At 49.4% G+C, this 19,635-nt stretch overlaps 1 protein-coding gene across 2 annotated transcripts in view; it reads right to left on the bottom strand.

Moving 5' to 3' along the window:
- Positions 1–19,635, bottom strand: part of MYOCD (myocardin) — a 253,987-nt gene that overhangs the window by 22,810 nt on the left and 211,542 nt on the right. The window contains exons 1-2 of one of the 2 annotated variants that reach the window (XM_082067181.1): positions 14,214–14,418; positions 4,746–4,811 (exon numbers count right to left, since the gene is read on the bottom strand). In XM_082067181.1, coding sequence (XP_081923307.1) covers positions 4,746–4,811; positions 14,214–14,268 — 121 coding nt within the window. In that variant the 5' untranslated portion in view covers positions 14,269–14,418. Of the gene's footprint in view, positions 1–4,745; positions 4,812–14,213; positions 14,419–19,635 lie in introns of those variants that run through there. The other variant, XM_082067180.1, reaches the window with a different exon arrangement.

Raw genomic sequence — 19,635 nt, 5'->3', positions numbered from 1 at the left:
TTCCCTGGAGTGTTTCCTGCAAGTCATGGAAGGCACCGAAGCCCCAGAGGACAGATCTGGGAAGAGCAACAACCTGCGAGAGAAGCTCACCTGCAAGTAAAACCTGCTCGTAACTGAGGCTTGAGGCCAGCAAGAAAACTGAAAAGATCTGCCTCTCCTCTAGGGACCACGTGGACACAGCATTCAGCAAGGGTGTTTCAAGGCAAGACCCTGGAGCTATGGGCCTTTGTCCCTCTCCCATCGCTGACTACCTTTATCTCCTTTAGGTTCCCTCTCACTGGACATTTGTCCTGTCCCCTGCCCAGAAGCATCTGTGTGCCATGGGCCCTCCCTGAGCAGCTGCCTGGCCAGGTACCAGGCAGCAGATCAAGTTCTCAGCATCTCCTGACGCCAAGGAGGATTAACCCAGAGGGGCTCCCGAAGGAAATCCCTGGCTCTTGGACCAGTGACCACCAGTCCCATGGAGCAGTCTGAGGACCTTGCACATTTCCTTGTTTACTCTGCTTCAGTAGAAATTGCAACAGAATTTGCATGGTAAAGGGGTTAATATTTCTCAGATCCTACAAAAGTTCTTTGTGGGCTGTATAAGCAAGCAAAATTAACTGTTCCCATTGGGACAGGAAGGGGAAGATGTCCTGACCCACAAAACCAGTTTGCTACAGCTCTTTGTTTGGCAACAGGAGTTCCCTTTCCATCTTCTCTATGGCATCAAATAAGGACAGAAATTATTTTCACACAGGACATATTATCCTCCATCAGTCTAGAGGAGGATGAAGAGAAGACTGGGAGCAGCTAAGAAATGTTTGGAGGCCCTCTGAATTGGTTTTTGGTAGGCAACACCCAGGGCAGCCCCCCTCACCTCCTGTGAATCACAGTAAAACACAGAAGGCACATTCCTGCTCCTGACATTTGGAAAGCAGACATACAGACAAGCTAGCATTACTGTGCCATGCTCTGGTGAGCAGCCATGAGGACTTGTGACAGCTGGTTTAATCAGAAGCAAAATAAAATGGTGCACATGAGAACATGAAGTTAGCAAGAGAGGTGATTTCTACAGCCCTGCTCACTGCGGCATTGGGAGTGTGCTATGGGCATTGACCAAACGCCGTGCCATTCAAGAGGAAAATGTCGCAGAATTTAGTCATTTACCAAGAGTTTTGGAGGAATTATGTGGATGCTGCAGCTTGTATTAGTCTGCAAAACAAATAAAGACATCGCTAGCACTGGTTATTCAGATGACTTGTCAGGGGATGACATGTCAGCTTGAAATCGCTGAGGGTCTGGAGGCAACAGGGCAGAGCTGCTGTGCTTGGTGCTGATAATCTTGGGACTATTGCCTCTAAGGTTTGAGTTGGAGGATGAGGTGGTGGCTGCGTACAGCAAGAGTGCCTTTACTTCAAGTACAGCTATTTCTGCAGCTCATCACAATAGGGGGAACCTTGCCTTGAGGAATCCCTGACGCTGCGAGCTGCCTCCTCCTTCTCTTGGGTAGTGAGCAGGATGCGTCTGGTGTTGGGGCCAGACATCTGTGCAGGTCTACAGGAAGGGCTTGTCCATGCCCAGCCCTACACCCTGCCATTCTGCAACTGACCCCACGTGCTTTAAAATGCTTTTACTGAGTCGGCACCAGTTTCACTAGGAAAATAAAACTCCATGTGTTGTTGCATGAACTGGAAACTTCCTACTCGGTGAGCCTGAAGAATGGGGCAGGTTCTGCTCTCAGCTGCACTCCTACGGATCAGGAGCGTGCTGTGTCTTAATGAACCTGCATCTCCCCTTGCCTTCAGAAGATCCTCCATTCACAGTCACGGGGCTGAAGGGACACACAAGCTGCCCTTGCCCAATAGTCTGTGCCTGTCTTTATTTCTACAGCCTCTTTTCGGATGTGTTGATTGTTTTGTTGTCGTTGTTTACAACTTGAAAACACCTGACAGTTGGAGTCCAGCTTTAAACCTGAAGTGTTGTGCAACGCTACTGCCTTTTGATCCTGAGCATCCTCCTTCAGGCAGTTTCCTGCCTTCTCCAGTGATGGGGCCATCTGAAGGTTTCACGTATCAGCAGAACATCCAAGGGAGTGTGAACAGAGCTCAGGTATGCAATGGCATTGATCTTTTCCAGTCAATCCAAACACAGATTGTGCTTTGGTGAGGATATTCATCCCACTGTGCTATGCCCAGGTAACACTGACCCATCTCCCTGTGTGGTATCCTCTTGGATACCAAAAATCAGCTTCCTAAGGACTTAATCCAATGTTTCACACTTATTGTTCTATAGCTTCACTGCTGAACAGGTCGGCAGGCTTTGCATGTGGTCATGAACACCCCTTCCTACCAGGGTTTCTACAAGCCCCCAAAGCTTTTATCCAATGCTGTTGTTACTCTGACCTTCCCTCTTTCTTACTGGTCTCTGTATAAAATGAATCAGTTAGGAAAACAAAGTTTCTCTGTCCTGGGATTATATCAGCAGAAAATGTATGGAATGAGTTGAAAACAATCCTTGTGCAAAATCCGATGTGCAATGTGGGATCAAGGGCACGCTCTGAGCCTTGTGCCAAACCTGAGTCTCCCCATGGGGACCAGCAATGCCTGTCTTCTCCCTTTCCTCTGGGCTGTTCTCAAGCACTGTGGGTTACAGCCACGCGGGCTCATTTCTTGCCCTCTTGCAATGCATGTGAACTGAGATCCTGGCCCTGTGCACCTCCTAGAGCCCCCCTCACCTGCTGGTCCGCAGAGCCAACAGGCCATGGGAAGATAGGCTCAAACAAAGACTTTTCATAAGGAATGACTGCACGTGCCCAAGCCATGGGGAAGCTGGCTGGGGCTCCCATGTATTAAATGCTAATGTCTGACACTTAATTCTGAGGTTAAATTCAGCAGTTAAATTCTACACATTCATTTTTATAATGGCAAAAGTGCCTTTTTTCCTACCACTTTCAGTGAGTGAACTGTGCTCAAGCTTCCCAAAATGGCATTCTTGGACAGAAACCAGACTGCAAAATGTCAGCCTAGAAGTTGGGAGTGCAGAGAAGCTGTAAGTAACAGGAAAATACCCCTCAGATGCCATCAAGTAATTTGGGTCTAATACATGGTCTGGAATGTAGGGTTTTAAAGGTGAGGTGCCATTTGTAGAAGTGCAGTCCCACGTGTGCCAGGTACACAAACCTCTCAGCTGGCACTGCTGCTCATGTGTGTGCAGTGGGGTGTCCTGCACCCCATCTGCATGTGCCCATTTTTACAGAGTGGACTTAGCAGTTCAAGGGACGTTAGACATGTTTTTGGCCACTGACTCTATTGCCAGTGCTTGCAATACTTTAACAAATGTCACAATATTTGCTTAAAGCTCCAACTTCTGGAGTCCTGTGATTAAAATGCTCACGCTTTGGTGGCAGGCAGCATAAAACCTGAATGCTTACAGAAATAAACAGAAGAAAAACTAAAAGAACCTGCATTTATCAGTCTTAAAACCATGTGATCATTTTGACGGTCATGATTTTTGCCATCCTGTTCAAGTTTTCTTACTGCTTGACACTGGCAATACTGTACTGAGAAGATGTCTGTTGCTGGTTACCTTGACACAAGCCGTTAGGAAGGCAGCTGCAGGAGAAGGGCAGGGGCTGGGCAGGATGCAGCAAGCAGTGCTATCACCGTGCTCTTAGTGAGTTGTCGTTCTGCTGTTTAGACAAAAGCTGCATCGCCGTCTTCAAGGTTAGCCAGAAGAGACAAAAATGACACAGACTTTGGAAAGCTGTGATCTTAGCAATGAACCCAAGGGGCCCTTGATGAGACAGAAAGGATGATCCTCTATCTGGGTCTCAGATAATCACAGATTTAGGCACATGGAGCCTGAACTAGCTCAGGATGGGGTTATCCATCGAGCAGGGCTGAACTCCCAACATCATTTCTCTGGTAATGCTACAGGTTTCGTGATGCACCTGCAGGTGCAGCACGGGAGCGTTGTCATTCACTTACTTACTGGGGTCTAGCAACTAGCTTTCTGATGCTGAATCATTACACAATAATGCTGGCCTGGAGCTTGTCCTTCAGGCTTGAATGCCAGGTTAGCAAAGATGAGTGTGGGCAGACAGAGGAAAGCACCGACATCATTTGCTGGTCTGCAGCAGGCAGACCCAGGTCTGGTTTCACTGCCCTCACGTGTACACTGACAGTTGCGCCCTGCAAGGGCCTGGCTGGGCACAGGCACAGATCTGGTATGTGTCACTCACCCAGGGCCTGCTTCTCCGCACCAGGGCTGAGGCAGCTCCCCACCTCTTCCTTCTCCCACACCTTTCTGTAGTGGGCCCCCTCTACCTCTTCCTTGTTCTGTGGGTCTGATCCTGCCACAGAGGTTCCTGGTTTTGCAGGAGGACATGACATTCTCTGCCCTTGCCTACGTGAAGAGCTTGGTGAGTCTTCTGCTTGGAGATGGATGTGGTTGTCCTGATACAGTGACTTCTGGGACAGGGAGCTATGCAGCTGAACTTTTGGATGATGTAAGCTAAGCAACTCTCCTGACTTGAGTTTGAGCAGTGGCGTTATAACCTGTGTGGGAAATGGTGGGCACCACTGTACAGCACCAAGAACCATAAAGTTTCTACAGGGCAGGAAGCAAAGTCCTCCCAGTAGCAATCTGCTGGGAGCTGAGCAGGTCTGAGCAGGCAGCTGGTGCCACACAGTGCCCCAGCAGTGCCCTGTGTGAACACAGCCCCTCTGAGACAGGAGTGCAAAAAGGTAGAAGAAGATACTCACGTGGCATGATGCCTTGGTCTGCCAGCTGCTCACGGGTCCTTCTCTGCTGAAGCCGTAGCTGCAAAACTGAGAGAGAGAGAGAGTGTATTAGGAAAAGATGTAGGATTTTGCTGAGCTACTAAGACATCTATCAGGGACAATGTGTTGGTGGGTGTGTGTGTGTCACAGGGGTCTGGCACTGATCCCTGCGGCTGCTGGACCAGTCTTGGTGCAGCAGAGTGCTCCCCAGCAAGGAGAGATGCCACGGAGGAGCTGCAGGGCCCACACCGACACAGTCCTCACTTTTGCAGAAAGATCATAGAATCACAGACTCACAGAATGGTTTGGGTTGAGGGGACCTTCCCAGCTCCCCCAGTGCCCCCCCTGCCATGAGCAGGGACATCTGCACCAGCTCAGGTTGCTCAGAGCCCCGTCCAGCCTGGCCTGGGATGTCTCCAGGGATGGTTCATCCACCACCTCTCTGGCCAACCTGGGCCAGGCTCTCACCACCCTCAGGGCCAACAATTCCTTCCTCATGTTCAGCCTGAATCTCCCCTCTTCTAGTTTAAACCATCACCCCTTGTCCTATCACAACAAACCCTTCTAAAAAGTCTGTCCCCATTTTTCTTATAGGCTTCTTTTAAGTATGGAAAGGCTGCAATAAGGTCTTCCCGGAGCAGACGAGAGATGAGCAGGGCAAGGCTGCTTCTGGTGCAGGCAGAACCCTGGTGCCTGGGACAGACTGAGCCCTGCCTGGCACCTGTAACAGCTGCCTCAAGTGACCGTGGCTTCAGCTCAAATAGTTTCTCAGCTCTGAACTCTGAACCCGAGAGGTCCTCCCTCACCCCAGCACTGTGGGTTGAGCAGAGCTTTCCAACTCCATCACCCTCCTGAGGGCCTGGCAGCACTTTTCCAGGCTGGGCACTGGATGCAGATGTGCTTCCTCAGCTGAGGAGTATGTAGATGGTGAGGAGAGGTGAGTATGAACCCACTGCTCCAAGGACCTGCCATCTCCAGTACACCTTCCTTCTGGAAGCAGTGCGCTGACAGACAGGAATGAACCACTCATCAGGGTCACTAAGTGGCTTAGCAGCACGGCCTCGGCTAAACAATCAATTAGACATCTAAGAAAGAAGCACCTCTCAATATTTACAGCATGCAGTGACAGCCCACCAGACCCCTGCAGCCTGCCTGGTGCGAGACCACAGCCTCCGGTGTGCCCTAGGACCGCACACCTGTGTTCATCCCATCGCTCAGGTAACCCTGCCTGTACTTTGTGTTAGTAACATATTCTACACCTTTGTTTTTGCAAATTTGTCTTCAAGAAGATAGATACTTGTATCACAAATAAAAACATAAACTCACTTCCATATTTTTCCTGATGGAAACTCAGTACAGCTTGTTACAAGGATATGTATCTTTCAGTGGTCACAATATAGCTGCACACATATCCCCTGCCCACCAGCATTCCCAGGCTTCATCCTCTCGGCTGCCCCAAGAGAGGCCGCACTGGAAGGGGAAGAGAGGAAAGAACGGCTTTTTTGTCCTTGGGAGCAACCTGCTGAGCTCTGCCAACAGCAGCTTCCCCGGGACATGGGATGGAGATGAACAACGATCCCTTCCAGAGGAGTCTCCAAAGCACAAGGCTCCCTGAGATGCCATTGTTGGTGACTTTTCCGTGTCCTCTGTACAAATAATGCCTCACATTCAGAGCAAATGTTTAGTGAAGTCCTCATGTGGGACAATGCCATCATTTCTTAGGACACTGAAGAACCATGCAGAGCTTTGCACTTTCCCCAGGGCAGAGATGTATCTTTATGGAACAGGTGAGCTAAGGGAGGTCAGACACTGTCTAAAAATGAAGAAACTTTGTAGTTCACCTAAGGCTGATCCTCCACTCTCCTGCGTCCTGGTCTAGCATTGCAGGCATTAAAGCATCTTGCCTTCAACTGAGGCAATTTACACACAACATCCCATCATCAAATTGGAATCAGAGATAACAAAGACTTCTAGGCTCACATACAACACCATGCCAAGGACACAGCAGTCTGCCCCACCTATTAAAAGACGGAAAATTTCCCAAGTGAGGATGCTCCATCACTTCCTTTCACAACTCCCATGTGTGCTGGATTATTTGCACCATTTCCTTCTGACTTCCAACACAGGCAGCCAAGTGATAGAGCACATCCACATGAGCAAGGGTGATGCTATCAATCAGATGATGCTCTATTCAAAGCCCACACTCCCTGCTGCTTCTGCTTGTTTCACAGCCCTTCCTAGCTGACAAATACTTTAACAGCCTCAGGGTGCAGCTGGCTGTCAGCCAGGCCTGTTCAAAGAAAAAGGAGATGTTACAAATTCCCTTGAAGCATTGCTTGGAAGGTGATGATGATTTCCTGCGTGGTGACTATAAGATTCAGCATCTGCCTTGATGTGAGAAGTGCTGAAAACATGTGCAGGTTTCACTGCCATAGCTCTCCTTTCGCTTGCACTCAGGAGCAGCACCCAGGGACCCAAATTTCCCAGATCCTCCTGCCTTCCAGCAAAGAATGCACAATGTCAGACAATAAGACTGAACATCCCTGCAGGAAGAGGTAGAGCAGCCACTATTTTCGGCAGTCTCCGAGTCAGTGCTGCAGTTGCAGCTCAGCAGCTGCCAGCTCAAGGCTTGCACCTTTCACTTACAATGAACAATGCTTAAAAACAGGTCTGGAGGAGCCCCTGGCACCATCCAAACAACCACCCCTTAGACTTGAAATCTGTTGAAACTCTGTCTGACCCCAGATGCATTCCCGTCCTTTTCCTTTGCTATGTGTCTGGAGGCCTGAGCTCTGAGTGCTGCCGGTGACTCACTTTGAGGATGCTGTCACCCACCACATACGGGAATTATTTTTTTCTGGAATATTCTTATTTTTCAAGGAAAATGTTTTGCTAACACTGAGAGGACAGGTTGGGCCTTACCTGGCCTGGCGATGCACTGGAAAAGACATGTTTGAATCCTCCTTCCACTCCCGCAGCAGGCAGACCTGGCTTTCTGCTTCAGTCTGCAGGGGCCCTTGGAGTCCAGTGCTCAGCAGCTGGCCAGGATGGGACTTTTGTCACCTGCATCAGAGCATCCCCCATGCTGGGGCATTGCCTTTGTGGGGACATTGGCACAGGGGACATTAAGAGCACAGGGGACTAAGCAGCATGGAGGCACATTGCCCAGGGAGGTGGGGGAACTGCCCTTCTCGCAGGGTGCAGGACTAGGGCAGGCAGACAAAGCCATGACCAACCTGACCTAGAGTTGGGGATGGTCTGCCCCCTAGAAGAAGGCTGGATCAGAACCCATCCTTTCCCACCAACATTCATGTAGCAGCCAGAGCAGGTTCCCTGGAATCTCGGAGGCTGCATGAGGTTTTCGCAGCGTTCAGCTCAGCCTCACAGCTTTGACCAGCTGCCCAGGTGGAGCTGCAGGTGCATTGCTGCATCTTGACATCTGATCCAGCATCTGTCTCTGTCTCTGACAGACCCTCTGGGAGGGCAAGTGACTGAGGCAGAGTCGCTGCTGCCTCAGCTCCTCTCAGCTCTCTTATGAGATTTCAGGTGAAATCCCCAATAATTGCTGGTTTCCTCTTTGCCTGAGCTGCACTAGCATCTTCCTTCTGCTTGGGAACAACCTTCACAACCAGTGCCATTGCTGTGCTCTCATCTTCCTCTGAAATAAGTCCCTGATGCTACCACAACTGATGGTCGGGCCACTGTCTGCTGATCCCACACCTTGCACTGCTCCCTGCACCAGCCGGTGCCCCTGGGCTGTGCAGTGAAGGGACCATTGGAAGCACCACGTTATGGCAGATTGACCCAAGTGTGTGACCATGGAGTCAGCAGTTTGACAAGCAACTGAAGCTGGCACTGCCACTGGAAAAAAGCAGCAGCAAGTCACTGTCCCTTCTGACAGCCACCCCAGTAGCCCATTCCTGCCCTTTGTGGCCCAGATTTGGGGTTTTAGGAGCCTGAATGCAGCTGAATGGTTCACAGGATGGGGACTGCTCTGCTGGGGCCAGGGGGACTTGGCAGCAAATTGGGAATGGCACGGTGGGGAGGGGGGACTCCTGTTTTCAACAGCAGCAGCAGCTTTGTTGCATGTCAAACAGCAGCTGAGCAAACGTGAAACACATTTGTCCATGGCCATGGCGGGTACTAGAGGAACCTGGTGACTTGCCCCTGCTCACACACTGGCTGACAGAAAATCATTGAATCGTTTTTTTCAAACTGATCCTTGAGATCATCAAGTCCAACCATTAACCTAACTCTGGCACCAAACCATGTTCCTATGAACCTCATCTATATATCTTTTAAACCCCTCCAGGGATGGTGACTCCACCACTGCCCTGGGCAGTCTGTTCCAATGCCCCACAGCCCTTTCCGTGAAGAAATTTTTCCTAATATCCAATCTGAACCTCCCTGGTGCAACTTGAGGCCATTTTCTCCTGTCACTTTCTACTTGGGAGAAGAGACCAACCCCCTCCACATTGGACCCAGCCTGCCCTGAAAGGCAGAGTTGCTGCCTGCTTTGGGATTGTCTTTACAGATGATGTCTGAGGCTTTCTGGCTCCCTGGAGGGAGACACGTGTGGGACCCTTGCACTGTCTCGAGGTCCCAGCGGGGCAGGAGCAGGGCTGGCTCGGTGGCAGGCTGCATTTGTGTTGCTTGTGGCCTTCTCAGGGCAGTAGCTGTTTCTCGCAGCTGCATCAGGAGCAGGAGCCTGTATTCAAAGCACATGTGTGGGGCAGCTGGGAGCGGTGGTCTCTGTCCCAGCTGAGCAACAGGCATCAAGCTCCTGATGTGGGGTGAGCGTAGAGTCACCCGGAGCTGGGTGACAAGCCAGCCAGCCTCCTGGGTACCGCCACTGGTCCAGCAGAGCATTATAGGGCCTGCTCTTCTGGAGATGTTGTTTTGCAAAAACACCTTGGCCAGGCTCTGTCCTGAGCCCCTCCATGGCTCTCTGCCCATCTGCTCCACCGATAGCCAGGTACCACAAAGTGATTGCTCTGTAGCATCGTGTCTCCAGGTCCATGTTCTCCTCTGAATAGATGGCAGTTGTGGGACACATGTGAGTAGAGATGAAGCTCCCCCAGGCACAGCCCAGCTGGAAATGGTCCCACTCAGCTGGGGAAAGCCCTGGCCAGTCCTGTCCCAGCTGCCTCGGAGCAGACCCAGCCACACCAGCTCTACCACTGCACGGGTGGGAGCGTTTTACCCTCTCCCAGGCTACTACAAATTTGTGTGTTACCCAGGAGGCTGCACTGCACCAAAAATCTCATCTACATTGGTGAGAATAATTTCTTGGCCTGCTGTTGCCTTGGAAGAGACATGGGACCACACCTGGCTATCAAAGAGCCCAGACCATCGAACTGGCACAGGTCACCAGTAAAGAACAACCAGGTGTGGAATCCATGTGAGGGCTGTGTCCATCACAACGTGCAACCCCAGCCTTGCCATGGCCCTGAGAACAGGCTGTCACCAGCACTCTGGGGCGTCATCCCTTCAGCATCCCTCAAGCAGCCTCCCCCTCAAGCACACCGAGGTACATTTCAATCTCTGCTATAACACATGGCCTGACTGACAGAAAAACACGTCTATCAGCAAGAACACCAAGGTATAAGAAGGAAAAAAGAAAACCAAGCACAAACTGATCTACATCATCATGAAATCACAATGAAGTGTCATCAGTTATAGAGAGGCCATGGTTTGAATGCACACGCTGATTGTGAGCTGTACGAGTTCATGACTGGAGAGGAAACACATGCGCATGCTTTATCTCTGGGCACCGGGAAATGAAAATAAAGGTTCTGCCAAAATGCCTGACCTAACATCCTACCAAGATGTTCTCTCTTCTGCCTTTATTAACCTGCTGATTTTGGTCCAAATCACTCTCTCCACCACAGGCAGACAATAAATTCCTCCCCCATCTCAACCAGCTTCATTCAAGTCCTGCGTGTAAGCCTGAATCCTTTATCCTGTAGAGCCAAGCAAATCTTCTCTGCAAGTTCACACCCATGTGTCCACAATTAGGCCTGGATATTACCCCACGCCAAGCCATGCAGAGCCATATTTAGAGTGTTAAACTTTCACTTCTCACCAATTATCTGAACTACCACTGATGTTGTGCAGATGTTGGCCTTGTAAACTCTCTTTCCATATCACTGGACAGAAAAGGTCAGAGTTAAGGTTAAGTCTGCATTTGCCAGCTTTGCTCTGTCCCATGACAACACTTCTCTGCTGCTGGAGTACAATTGGTTTGTATTCAAATCAGGAGATCACTTTAAATAAATGATCATCTCTGGGAAGAGTTAAATATGTTTCTGGAACAGCTTTTAGATGTCCTAGTTGATTTAGTGCAATCCTATTGATAACTGGAGCACATGGGATAGCATGGCAGGCTTGAAGAATTATAATTCCTGCAAAATTTGTTAGCATGACCTCAGATCAGTATATTTGTCTTTGGCAAAACAGAAAAAATAAACATGCACACAAATCCTTGAGGGAGGGGTGCGGGACCCTGCAGGCCTGCAGCACGTTGGTGATTTGATCTGTGTCTCTGGAGGGGCGCCCTGCGCTGGGGTAGCTCCCGTCTCTCCACACCGCACAGCTGTGCTGCTCCTTCGCTGTGACCACCGGAGAGAGAAGAGCAGGAGGAAACGCTGAGGGACTCGAGGGAAGATTGCTGGGCATTGTGTGAAAAAGCTGCTGCCTCCACCAGACCAGCCTTTCCCGGGCAACCTCTTTCTTTTTCTTGCTACTGATGCTGCCAGACGGAAGCAAGTGACTGGAGAGCTGACCTGCAGGTCACTCTGGGAGGGACACTTAGGTGCCACCATCTTCTAATTGCCACCTCCTTGTTCCACTTTCTGCCTGCTGTGTGCCAGAGATTAAAGGGATTCTGGGATGCAGAAACAACAAGTAACGTGTCTTTAGCACCCTTTAACACACGCATAGCTCTTTCAGCTGCTCACTGTATGCAGGCCATGGAGAGACAGCAAAAGTTTAATTAAGATTTACCTCGGACCCCATTAGCTTTGGCCTGGAATCCCTCAAAAGGGATTCAGACTCGTCGTGAGTCACAGAGCACAGCTAAACCGTCCCGAACCTGGGGAGCCTCACACCTGCCTGCACAAGAGCATTTCCCAAGCAATGTCGCATCGTGCAGCAGAGCTGCTCGGGGCTCGGTGTTTCGGCGCCTGATTCCTCCTGGCTTGTCCTCCACTTGCTCTGTGCAGGATACACAGTTCTGTGCAAACCGCTGCTGTCTGCTAGTGTGTCACTGCCCCTGAGCCGAGCAGGGGGCTGTGGTGCAGGGCCATGGGTTGTTTGAGACCTTCATCCCTCTGCCCAGTGAATGGAGGGCGGTAAATCAGAGCACTGCACCTCCTGCCATTCCCACGGGGCTTCACAGCTGCCGAAGTCCACACACGGAGCAGGAACGCCGGAGGAAACTGTCCCACGGAGACTGTGCACAGTCAACCGCTTCAACCATTAAATGTTACCTTTTCTTCCCTAGTCCTCATGCTACTAAAAATACAGCACGAACTGAAAGCAGTATTATTGAATTCTTTATATTCCTCAGCATCCCTCTTTCCTCCCCGTCTCACAGGCTGCGATGACCAGGGTTGTGCTGTGGCTGTGTCACCCGTTACCCGCAGCAGCCGCAGCAGTGGGGACAGCGAGGGACAGACACGCATTTGGGGTTTTGGCAAGCCTGACTCAAACATAATAAACAGGCAGAGAAATCTTGTCAAATGGGAAACCTATCTTTCACCAGGCAATACTGAGGAATGGCAGTTGTGGGAATAAGTCATGAACCGAAGAATGCCCAGCAAATTGACTGCCCTAGGAATGCTGAAAGGCACAGGAATTTATGGACACAAAGACCCACAAAGTTTACTTTTACTGGAGAATCATTTGAAAAATATGTTTAGAGATCCCACTGTTGGTTCCATAATACAGCCAGCTTACAAATAAACCAGAAATGAGCCTTAAAAACAATACTGGTTCATTTGAAAAGAATGCAGGGACATGTAACACAGCCCATCCTCCTCTGTCAGAAAGGTGGCAGTGTTGCTTTGTAGTTGCTGGAGGAATTGTTACAGACCAAGATTTTTTTCAAATGAACAGCAGTGTACCATAATATACCAACAAAATCTAAGGAATGACTTAATCTAATGAAATGTAAGATCAGAGTGATATGGAAACCACACCAAAGCCCTGGACCCAAGTTTTGTATAATTCAGCCAGACTAGGACACTTGTGTTTGCACACACACTCTTGGGTTTTCAACCAACTGCCAACTTTGTATTTGCTGAGAAAACAAAGTTTAAGTTGACCACCCAGCTATCTAAGAGATCCTGATAACACCACTCATGTCTACCATCAGTATCATAAATCTCTAATTTCATTATCTACAATGCACGAGGAGGCAAAAACACACACGGCGTGGGTGACATGCCAGACCGGGTGCATGTTCCAACGTGACTGCCCTGTCCGGTTTTACAGCGTCCCATACGGCACATGCAGCTGGTTTTCTGAACATCCTCACAGATAATATTCCCGGGGAGAACCTCACCCCTGGGAAGGTCAGAGAAAGCTCCTCGAGAATACTTTTTGCTATTACCATTAATATTACAGCATGTTACGTTCATTAAAAAAAATACAAGTAGACACCCACTCATGAACACGGCATACTTACTATAAATAAAGCCAGTGAATAAAGGCATGAATATCCAGCAGAGGGTCTGGTTTAGAAGTGACTGTCCCATAGTTCACCTTCACTCACCTTCACTCTCGCTGAATGTCCTCTGAGAAGCCCCTTACCGGTGCTTCTCCTAACTTAGGAGACGGAGGCATGTTTTACTGCAAACCCTCCGAGAGTGGCAATCAATTGTGTGGCTCTGGTTTTATTTCTCTGATGATGTCACTTTAAATACTTTTCATGTTCCATTTGTTATTTTTACTTCTAAAAATGACGCATTTCTTCAAATTCATTTTTCTGCAATTAGTCACGACTTAATGGAACAAAGTCAGCTGCCTGCATGTCAGAGAGTGTCAGGCCCGTCCTCACCGCGGTTGTTATAGAAGGACCCCCAAGAGCACCTGGAATATACAGACGCCGTTAGGTACCTTGTTTATCCCAGATGCCCTTTTGGCTTCCTGCCCAAATCCTTTGCATCAGGGCCAGGGCAGGAGACCTGGGAAATGCAGTTTTACCAAAATAAACCACAGACACAAATCGAAGACAATTAAAAACCAGGAAAAAAAAAATCAACCGAGAGCAAGGAAGATGCGTTCCTCCACTTGCGGATAGCCTCTGTAAGAGCAAAGCCGTGACAGCTCTACGACCCTCTGAATATTTTGCTCGCATGCTGCTTCCAAACATTTAATGCAAAACAGTCTACGGCTACAGCTTGCCGGAGAGAGAAGTTTTAAGAGAAATCTCAAGGTTTCCCCTACCTGATCTGAACTTGCTCCGAATCAGCAAGGAGTGCTCAGACCCCAGGAGTGTCATGGTGACCCGGGGACCAGATCCAGATGTCCCTCACTTAAACCATTAACTTCCTCCACAGAGAAAAGCTGACCGGACCACGGCTAGTGCTCGGGATTCATCCGGCTCTCCTGGACTCTCTGGGTGCTTTTACAGCCGGCCGGCAAGAAGCAGCAAGTGGCTTTGAACGATTTGGTCCCATCCAGCACTGACCCTCCACAGACACCAACTGCTCCCCCTGTGCTGTGTTGAACTAATTAACGTGGAGCTGGCGGGAGCCTCCTCCCTCCTGGAGTTTACTACCAGCAGCTGGGTGTCCTGGCTGATGTCATCGTCTAGCGGGGAGCAGCGACTATCGAAAGGGTCTTAGCAAAGACAGAAGTTTGATATCTGATACTAATTACTACCGGCCGGTACGCAGCCAATCAGCGCGCTCCCCGGCTCGGCCAACTTTGGGAGCTGCTTGGAAATATCAACAGAGCGAGGGTTTAACTCTTTGCAGGGTGGTGTGAGGCAGGACCCACCATCGCGGCTCACATGCCAGGGCGGCCCCGCTGCTTTGGGGGCCTGTGTGGCCGTAAGATGAGGGTCAGGGCAAGTGTCCCGGGTGAGGGGATGGCTGGGTGCTGTGTTGGATGCCCTGCCTGTTAGGGAGCCAGACGATGTGGCTGCTTGGCAAATGGAGCTGCTGCCCCTCGTCCGGCTTGTTTGGGTGCCAGCGTGCAGAGCAGGCGGTGCCCGGGTACTGGTGGTACTGGTACTGGTACCAGTACTCATCCTGGGCTGCACTGGGAAGCTGGAAGCGAGCTCAGGGATGCTCTGGTGTTTCGTGTGTGCTTCCCTCCTGCAGCAGAGGTGCCCAAAGCTGTGCTGCTCCCTGCACTCCTGTGTCAGCATGTGGCTGTATCTGTTGGATTATCCCCTTGAGATGCTCACATAGGCTCAGGTAGCACATGCTGCAGGTGCTCATAACGCATCGTCTTGTTCTGTTACACACAGACACCCAAAATAATGCCAAATATATGAGGCAGGGCTAAATCTTGATTTAAAGTTTGCCATGCTGCAGATGAACGCAGTAATCCCAAGGAGGTGGGCCCAGCCAGATGCTGGACATAGCTGTGATGGAGGATGCTCCCCCACCTACCAAATGTTCCATCAGAGAAAAAACCTCTTTATGAACATGCAAAGTACAGAGATACGGATCCTTTGAGGCTTTCCCTCCTCTGGTTCACTACATGTAAGTGGAAGGAAATGAACTGGTGGCACCTTTTACCTTGCAACATAACTGGTACAAGTCAAGCTAAGTCAAAGAGAGGTCTCAGCTTCCCTGGCATATGGGTCTCACCTGCGAAGCTGCCTAAATTCCTGCTAGATCATAAATATCCATCTGAAAACTCCCTCAGACCTATTTGGGGGTTTTGTTGGGCTTCTGTTCATGTGTTTATTTGCTTGATTTTATTTGTTTATTTATAAACCCTGTGGTTTCTGGGAAGTCCTCTTAAACATTTTGGCTTGGTGATAGTAATATTAGGGCTTCCAGATTTGTAGACCCATGTTGCCAGAGATCTTAGAAACCTGGTGGCCCCAAAAGTTCTGATTCCAGCAGGATCCCACTTACAGCTGAGAGCTGCTGGGGTCCCTCACCCTCGTGTAATCCATGCAATGAGGTTGTCCTGAGCTGAACCCTCTGCCTGTCATGGGCTGGATATGTGATTTGCTGGTCATGCTACATCTGATGAAGTGAACATTCCTTAATGTCGGATGGGGAAGAAGTTATTGAAATGAATTCATCTCCAAGCTTTGACTTGAGTCAGTAAACTGAGCCCTACTGCAGCACCTGGCAAGGTGACCAGGAGGCTTATTCCTTACTAATCTTCCTGATGTTTAGTTCACTATGTTTGACATGTCCTATCTAATGGACTTCTCCTCATAAGTAGTGCTGTCCTAAAGCAAATGCCACCATTTAGCAGAACTACACCACGAGCAGCTCAAGGACGAGACAGGACTCATAGACACCCACAGTCTTAAACTGCAGTTTCTTGTACTTTTTTGCATTGCAAATTCCTGCATTATTTACTGCCTGTGTTGGTCAAAGCCCCGCTCAGGTATCCCTGCTCCCCCGGGAGCCTGCTGGTTCCTCATGTGTTCGCAATCATGCATTAGCTGGACCCACCTGAGGAGATTCTGATCATACAGCACCTCATGCTGATCTCAGCCTGGATCTGTCTCTCTGTCCCTTCAGGACTATTTGCAGAAGTGATGGATGGGTCCCTGGTTCCACATCAGCCATGACAATGCACATGTCACCCAGCAGCCCGGAGCAAGGGTCTCCAGGATTTTTCACTCCAATGCTGCATCTTCTGTGAGAATGAGCTCTGCTGCCTCCGTCTCCTCTTGCTACTACTGGAGTGGTTCATGTTTGTGTCCTTTTCTGCATGCAAGTTACCATCTCCAGTCTTTTGAGTTCAGTGGAGCGCAAGGGAAACACTACACAGTGTCATCCTGCTTGGGGTAAATCTCGCTATGGCAGAAAGGTCATCAGCGGGGATGGCTTAGGACCAGCAAGGAGAGGTGCACAGCACTTTGTGTTCTGATCTCACCCCAGATCTGTCCCTCTGCCCCTTCAGGACTCTCTGCAGATGTGATGGATGTGCACGTGAGCTGCAGGCCCGGTACCAGATGCTCGGAGGAGGCTGGCAGGACAGGCCTGGTCACTGCTTGGTCCCTGCCATCACCTTCACCTGCAGCACCTTGTCTCTGCTGAGGCTCATGCACAGAAGAGGATGTGTCAGAAGGCCCCACAACAATATAGACAATGCAGGAGCCTTCTGGGCTCCTAAATCCCTTAATTATCATAGTCTTCCCTCTTCCATGGAGATGCATTGCCTACCTAATTGATAAATGAAGACAAAGGACTTCTTTTTCCTAGCATGGACTACTAAAATTATTAGTGGGTGAAATGGATGGAGGCTGTGTCTCTTAGTTTTTTCAGACCAGTCTGGAGGTGCCTCTAAAGCAGTGAATAAAACAGAGAGGCAATTAAACAAAAAATCAGTTTTTGACTTTCAGAAAATTTTTCACATGGTCCCACGTGAGTGCAGTGAAAACTCAGAATTGTCCCAAGGCAGGACAGTGATGTGTCAAAATCAGGAATACACAATAAGAGAAAGTAGAAAGCTTGGGCAATGGTAAACAGGGAAAAAAGACAAACACTGTATTTATTATGTTTTTAGATGGGGTAGGAGCTGCAAAATGTGCAGCTGAAAAAAGTAAACAGGTCAGTAAAATCCCAGAATGATCAGGAAATTGGTGTGTGGCCTGTTTCAGCTGGGGAGGATGGCCAGACAGTGGCAGATGGAGCCCATTTGATGTGGATAAATTCTTTACTTTCACGTCAGAATGGAGGATGAACCCTACAAACTCCCCAAGTGTAGAAGCCTGGGAGATGGAGTCATGCAAAGATCTCAGGTTCCTTGCGCCTGAGTCACTGTGAGTGTGTACAGAGGCTGAGCGGACGAGATGGTATCTGTGCTTCGCAATAAAGCTTTCTGCTTACTTGCTGGGTGACTGTTCACTCAGATTAATTCAAAGTGTGGTGTGATTTAGCAGGTACATCCCGGTTGGTGATTTGCTAGGGGTGTAAGTGGTGGCCACAGTCCCTTAGTGCCAGGGTTTGCTCACAAGAGATGTCAGAACCCGTCCTCAGCTCCAGGGCTCATGCAGGACTGCTGGTGTTATGGCTTTGCTCCCTCTTCTCTGGCATTACAAGCCCATGAGCGAATGGATGAGACTGTTTCATCTCCCTTTAATTCCTTTTTCTTGTCAACAACAGCTTGTTGGCCACTGACAGTCCTTCCCCTGAACACCCAGATCCCAACAATCAGCGCTGGTGCTCTGCTGAATGACACCAAAAATGAAAGGGAAGAGCAGGAAGATTTGGAGTGTTGACCAAGAGTCTCAAACTGCTGCATCTGATCTCATCTAAAAACTCACCTCCTGGTTAAACCAGAATAATCTTAGGGGGGCTGAGGAGAAACTCTGTGTCAGCACAAACAGCACAAACCCACAGCCACTCTATTCCTTGGCCCACTCTTATCTGTACTGTCAGTGAATGACTGACAGTCATGACAGTGAATACTGCAGAGATTTTTGAGCTATTGGCAGGCATGATAACCCTCATAAATAGAATTCTTCCATTTTTCTGCTACATCTATTCAACAAATTTGCAAACTGGCATGAACATCTACTTGTTTATAGTTACTTGGGTCCTCACTGGAGCCTTTTGAAAAAATGAACATCAGATTTACTGCTCACCTCCAACCATAGCACGTAACAATGTTGGCTCTTACAACATGCTTAGCAGCAGAAGAACATATCAGAGTTCTGCAGTCCTCTGGGACTACCACGTTCCAGAGATTTGTTGCTACTTATTTGACAAATTTCTTCTGAAATCACTTCTGATGCTACTTCAACAGCTTCTTAATTACATTTGCAGGAAGCACAGACCCCAGCATACTACTGGCCCCAGACATGTTATGACTTGGCCACCATCCTTTCCATCTCTTGCTCTTCTGCTGGTGCTTGTGGTGGCTGTTCCTCTCTCTTTGGGATGTTTTGCACATTATACCAGTTGTTTATCCCAGATGAGGACAATTCCCTGCCCTTACCAACCCAGGTAAGTAAGGCAAGGTAAATTGCACAGGTGCTTAGGGGAAAAGCAAGACAGTTATTAGCTGACCCCAGGCTTCTGAGATGCTAAAGTTTCAAAGTCCCGTGATGCTAATTCCAGAACCTGCTCTTAAAAATCCTTTCTAGCCTTTCGGAAACTGAAGAGCCACAAACTGTGCCCTGTAAAACCATGCCACTGACAAAGGCTGAGGGTTTGGAAGGGTTGAAAGACATTTTCTTCTCCTCCTCTTCCCTCCTTCTTCCCTCTCTGTCCCCCCCACTCCCACTCCTGCTCCCTTTCCTCCAGGGAATACCTGTGCCCAAACCTTGCAAGCTCTTGGTTCACTGTCCACACTTGCTTCTTAGGAGGTGACGCAAGGTCTAAGGGAGGACTCATCTCCCCAGATGACTCACCTACTGAATTCACAGTCCAGAACTGGTGTTTCCCTGGGCTGGTCATTAAATGAGAGTCAGTCCTGACCACAAGTATTCTTGATGTCCTCAGAAAACAGAGGTAAGTTCTCTTCCATAAACCTCAGACTAGCGGCAAGGAGGACGGGCACTGAGATCACACCACAGATACTGAGCAGTTTGCCGGAGGCTACCTGCCTTAGATAGCCCAGAAACAGTAAAACCCTCCACAAAGTCTTTGTATGTTTCCAGAGTTGACACTGCCCAGCCCTCACATGGCTTGGACCTCTCTGCCACCGAACACTGTGTTGT

This window comes from Streptopelia decaocto, assembly GCF_964273445.1.
Source record: "Streptopelia decaocto genome assembly, chromosome: 16".
Taxonomy (NCBI): domain Eukaryota; kingdom Metazoa; phylum Chordata; class Aves; order Columbiformes; family Columbidae; genus Streptopelia; species Streptopelia decaocto.
The sequence above is the reverse complement of the archived record's forward strand: the minus strand, read 5'-3'. Positions and strand labels throughout refer to the sequence as shown.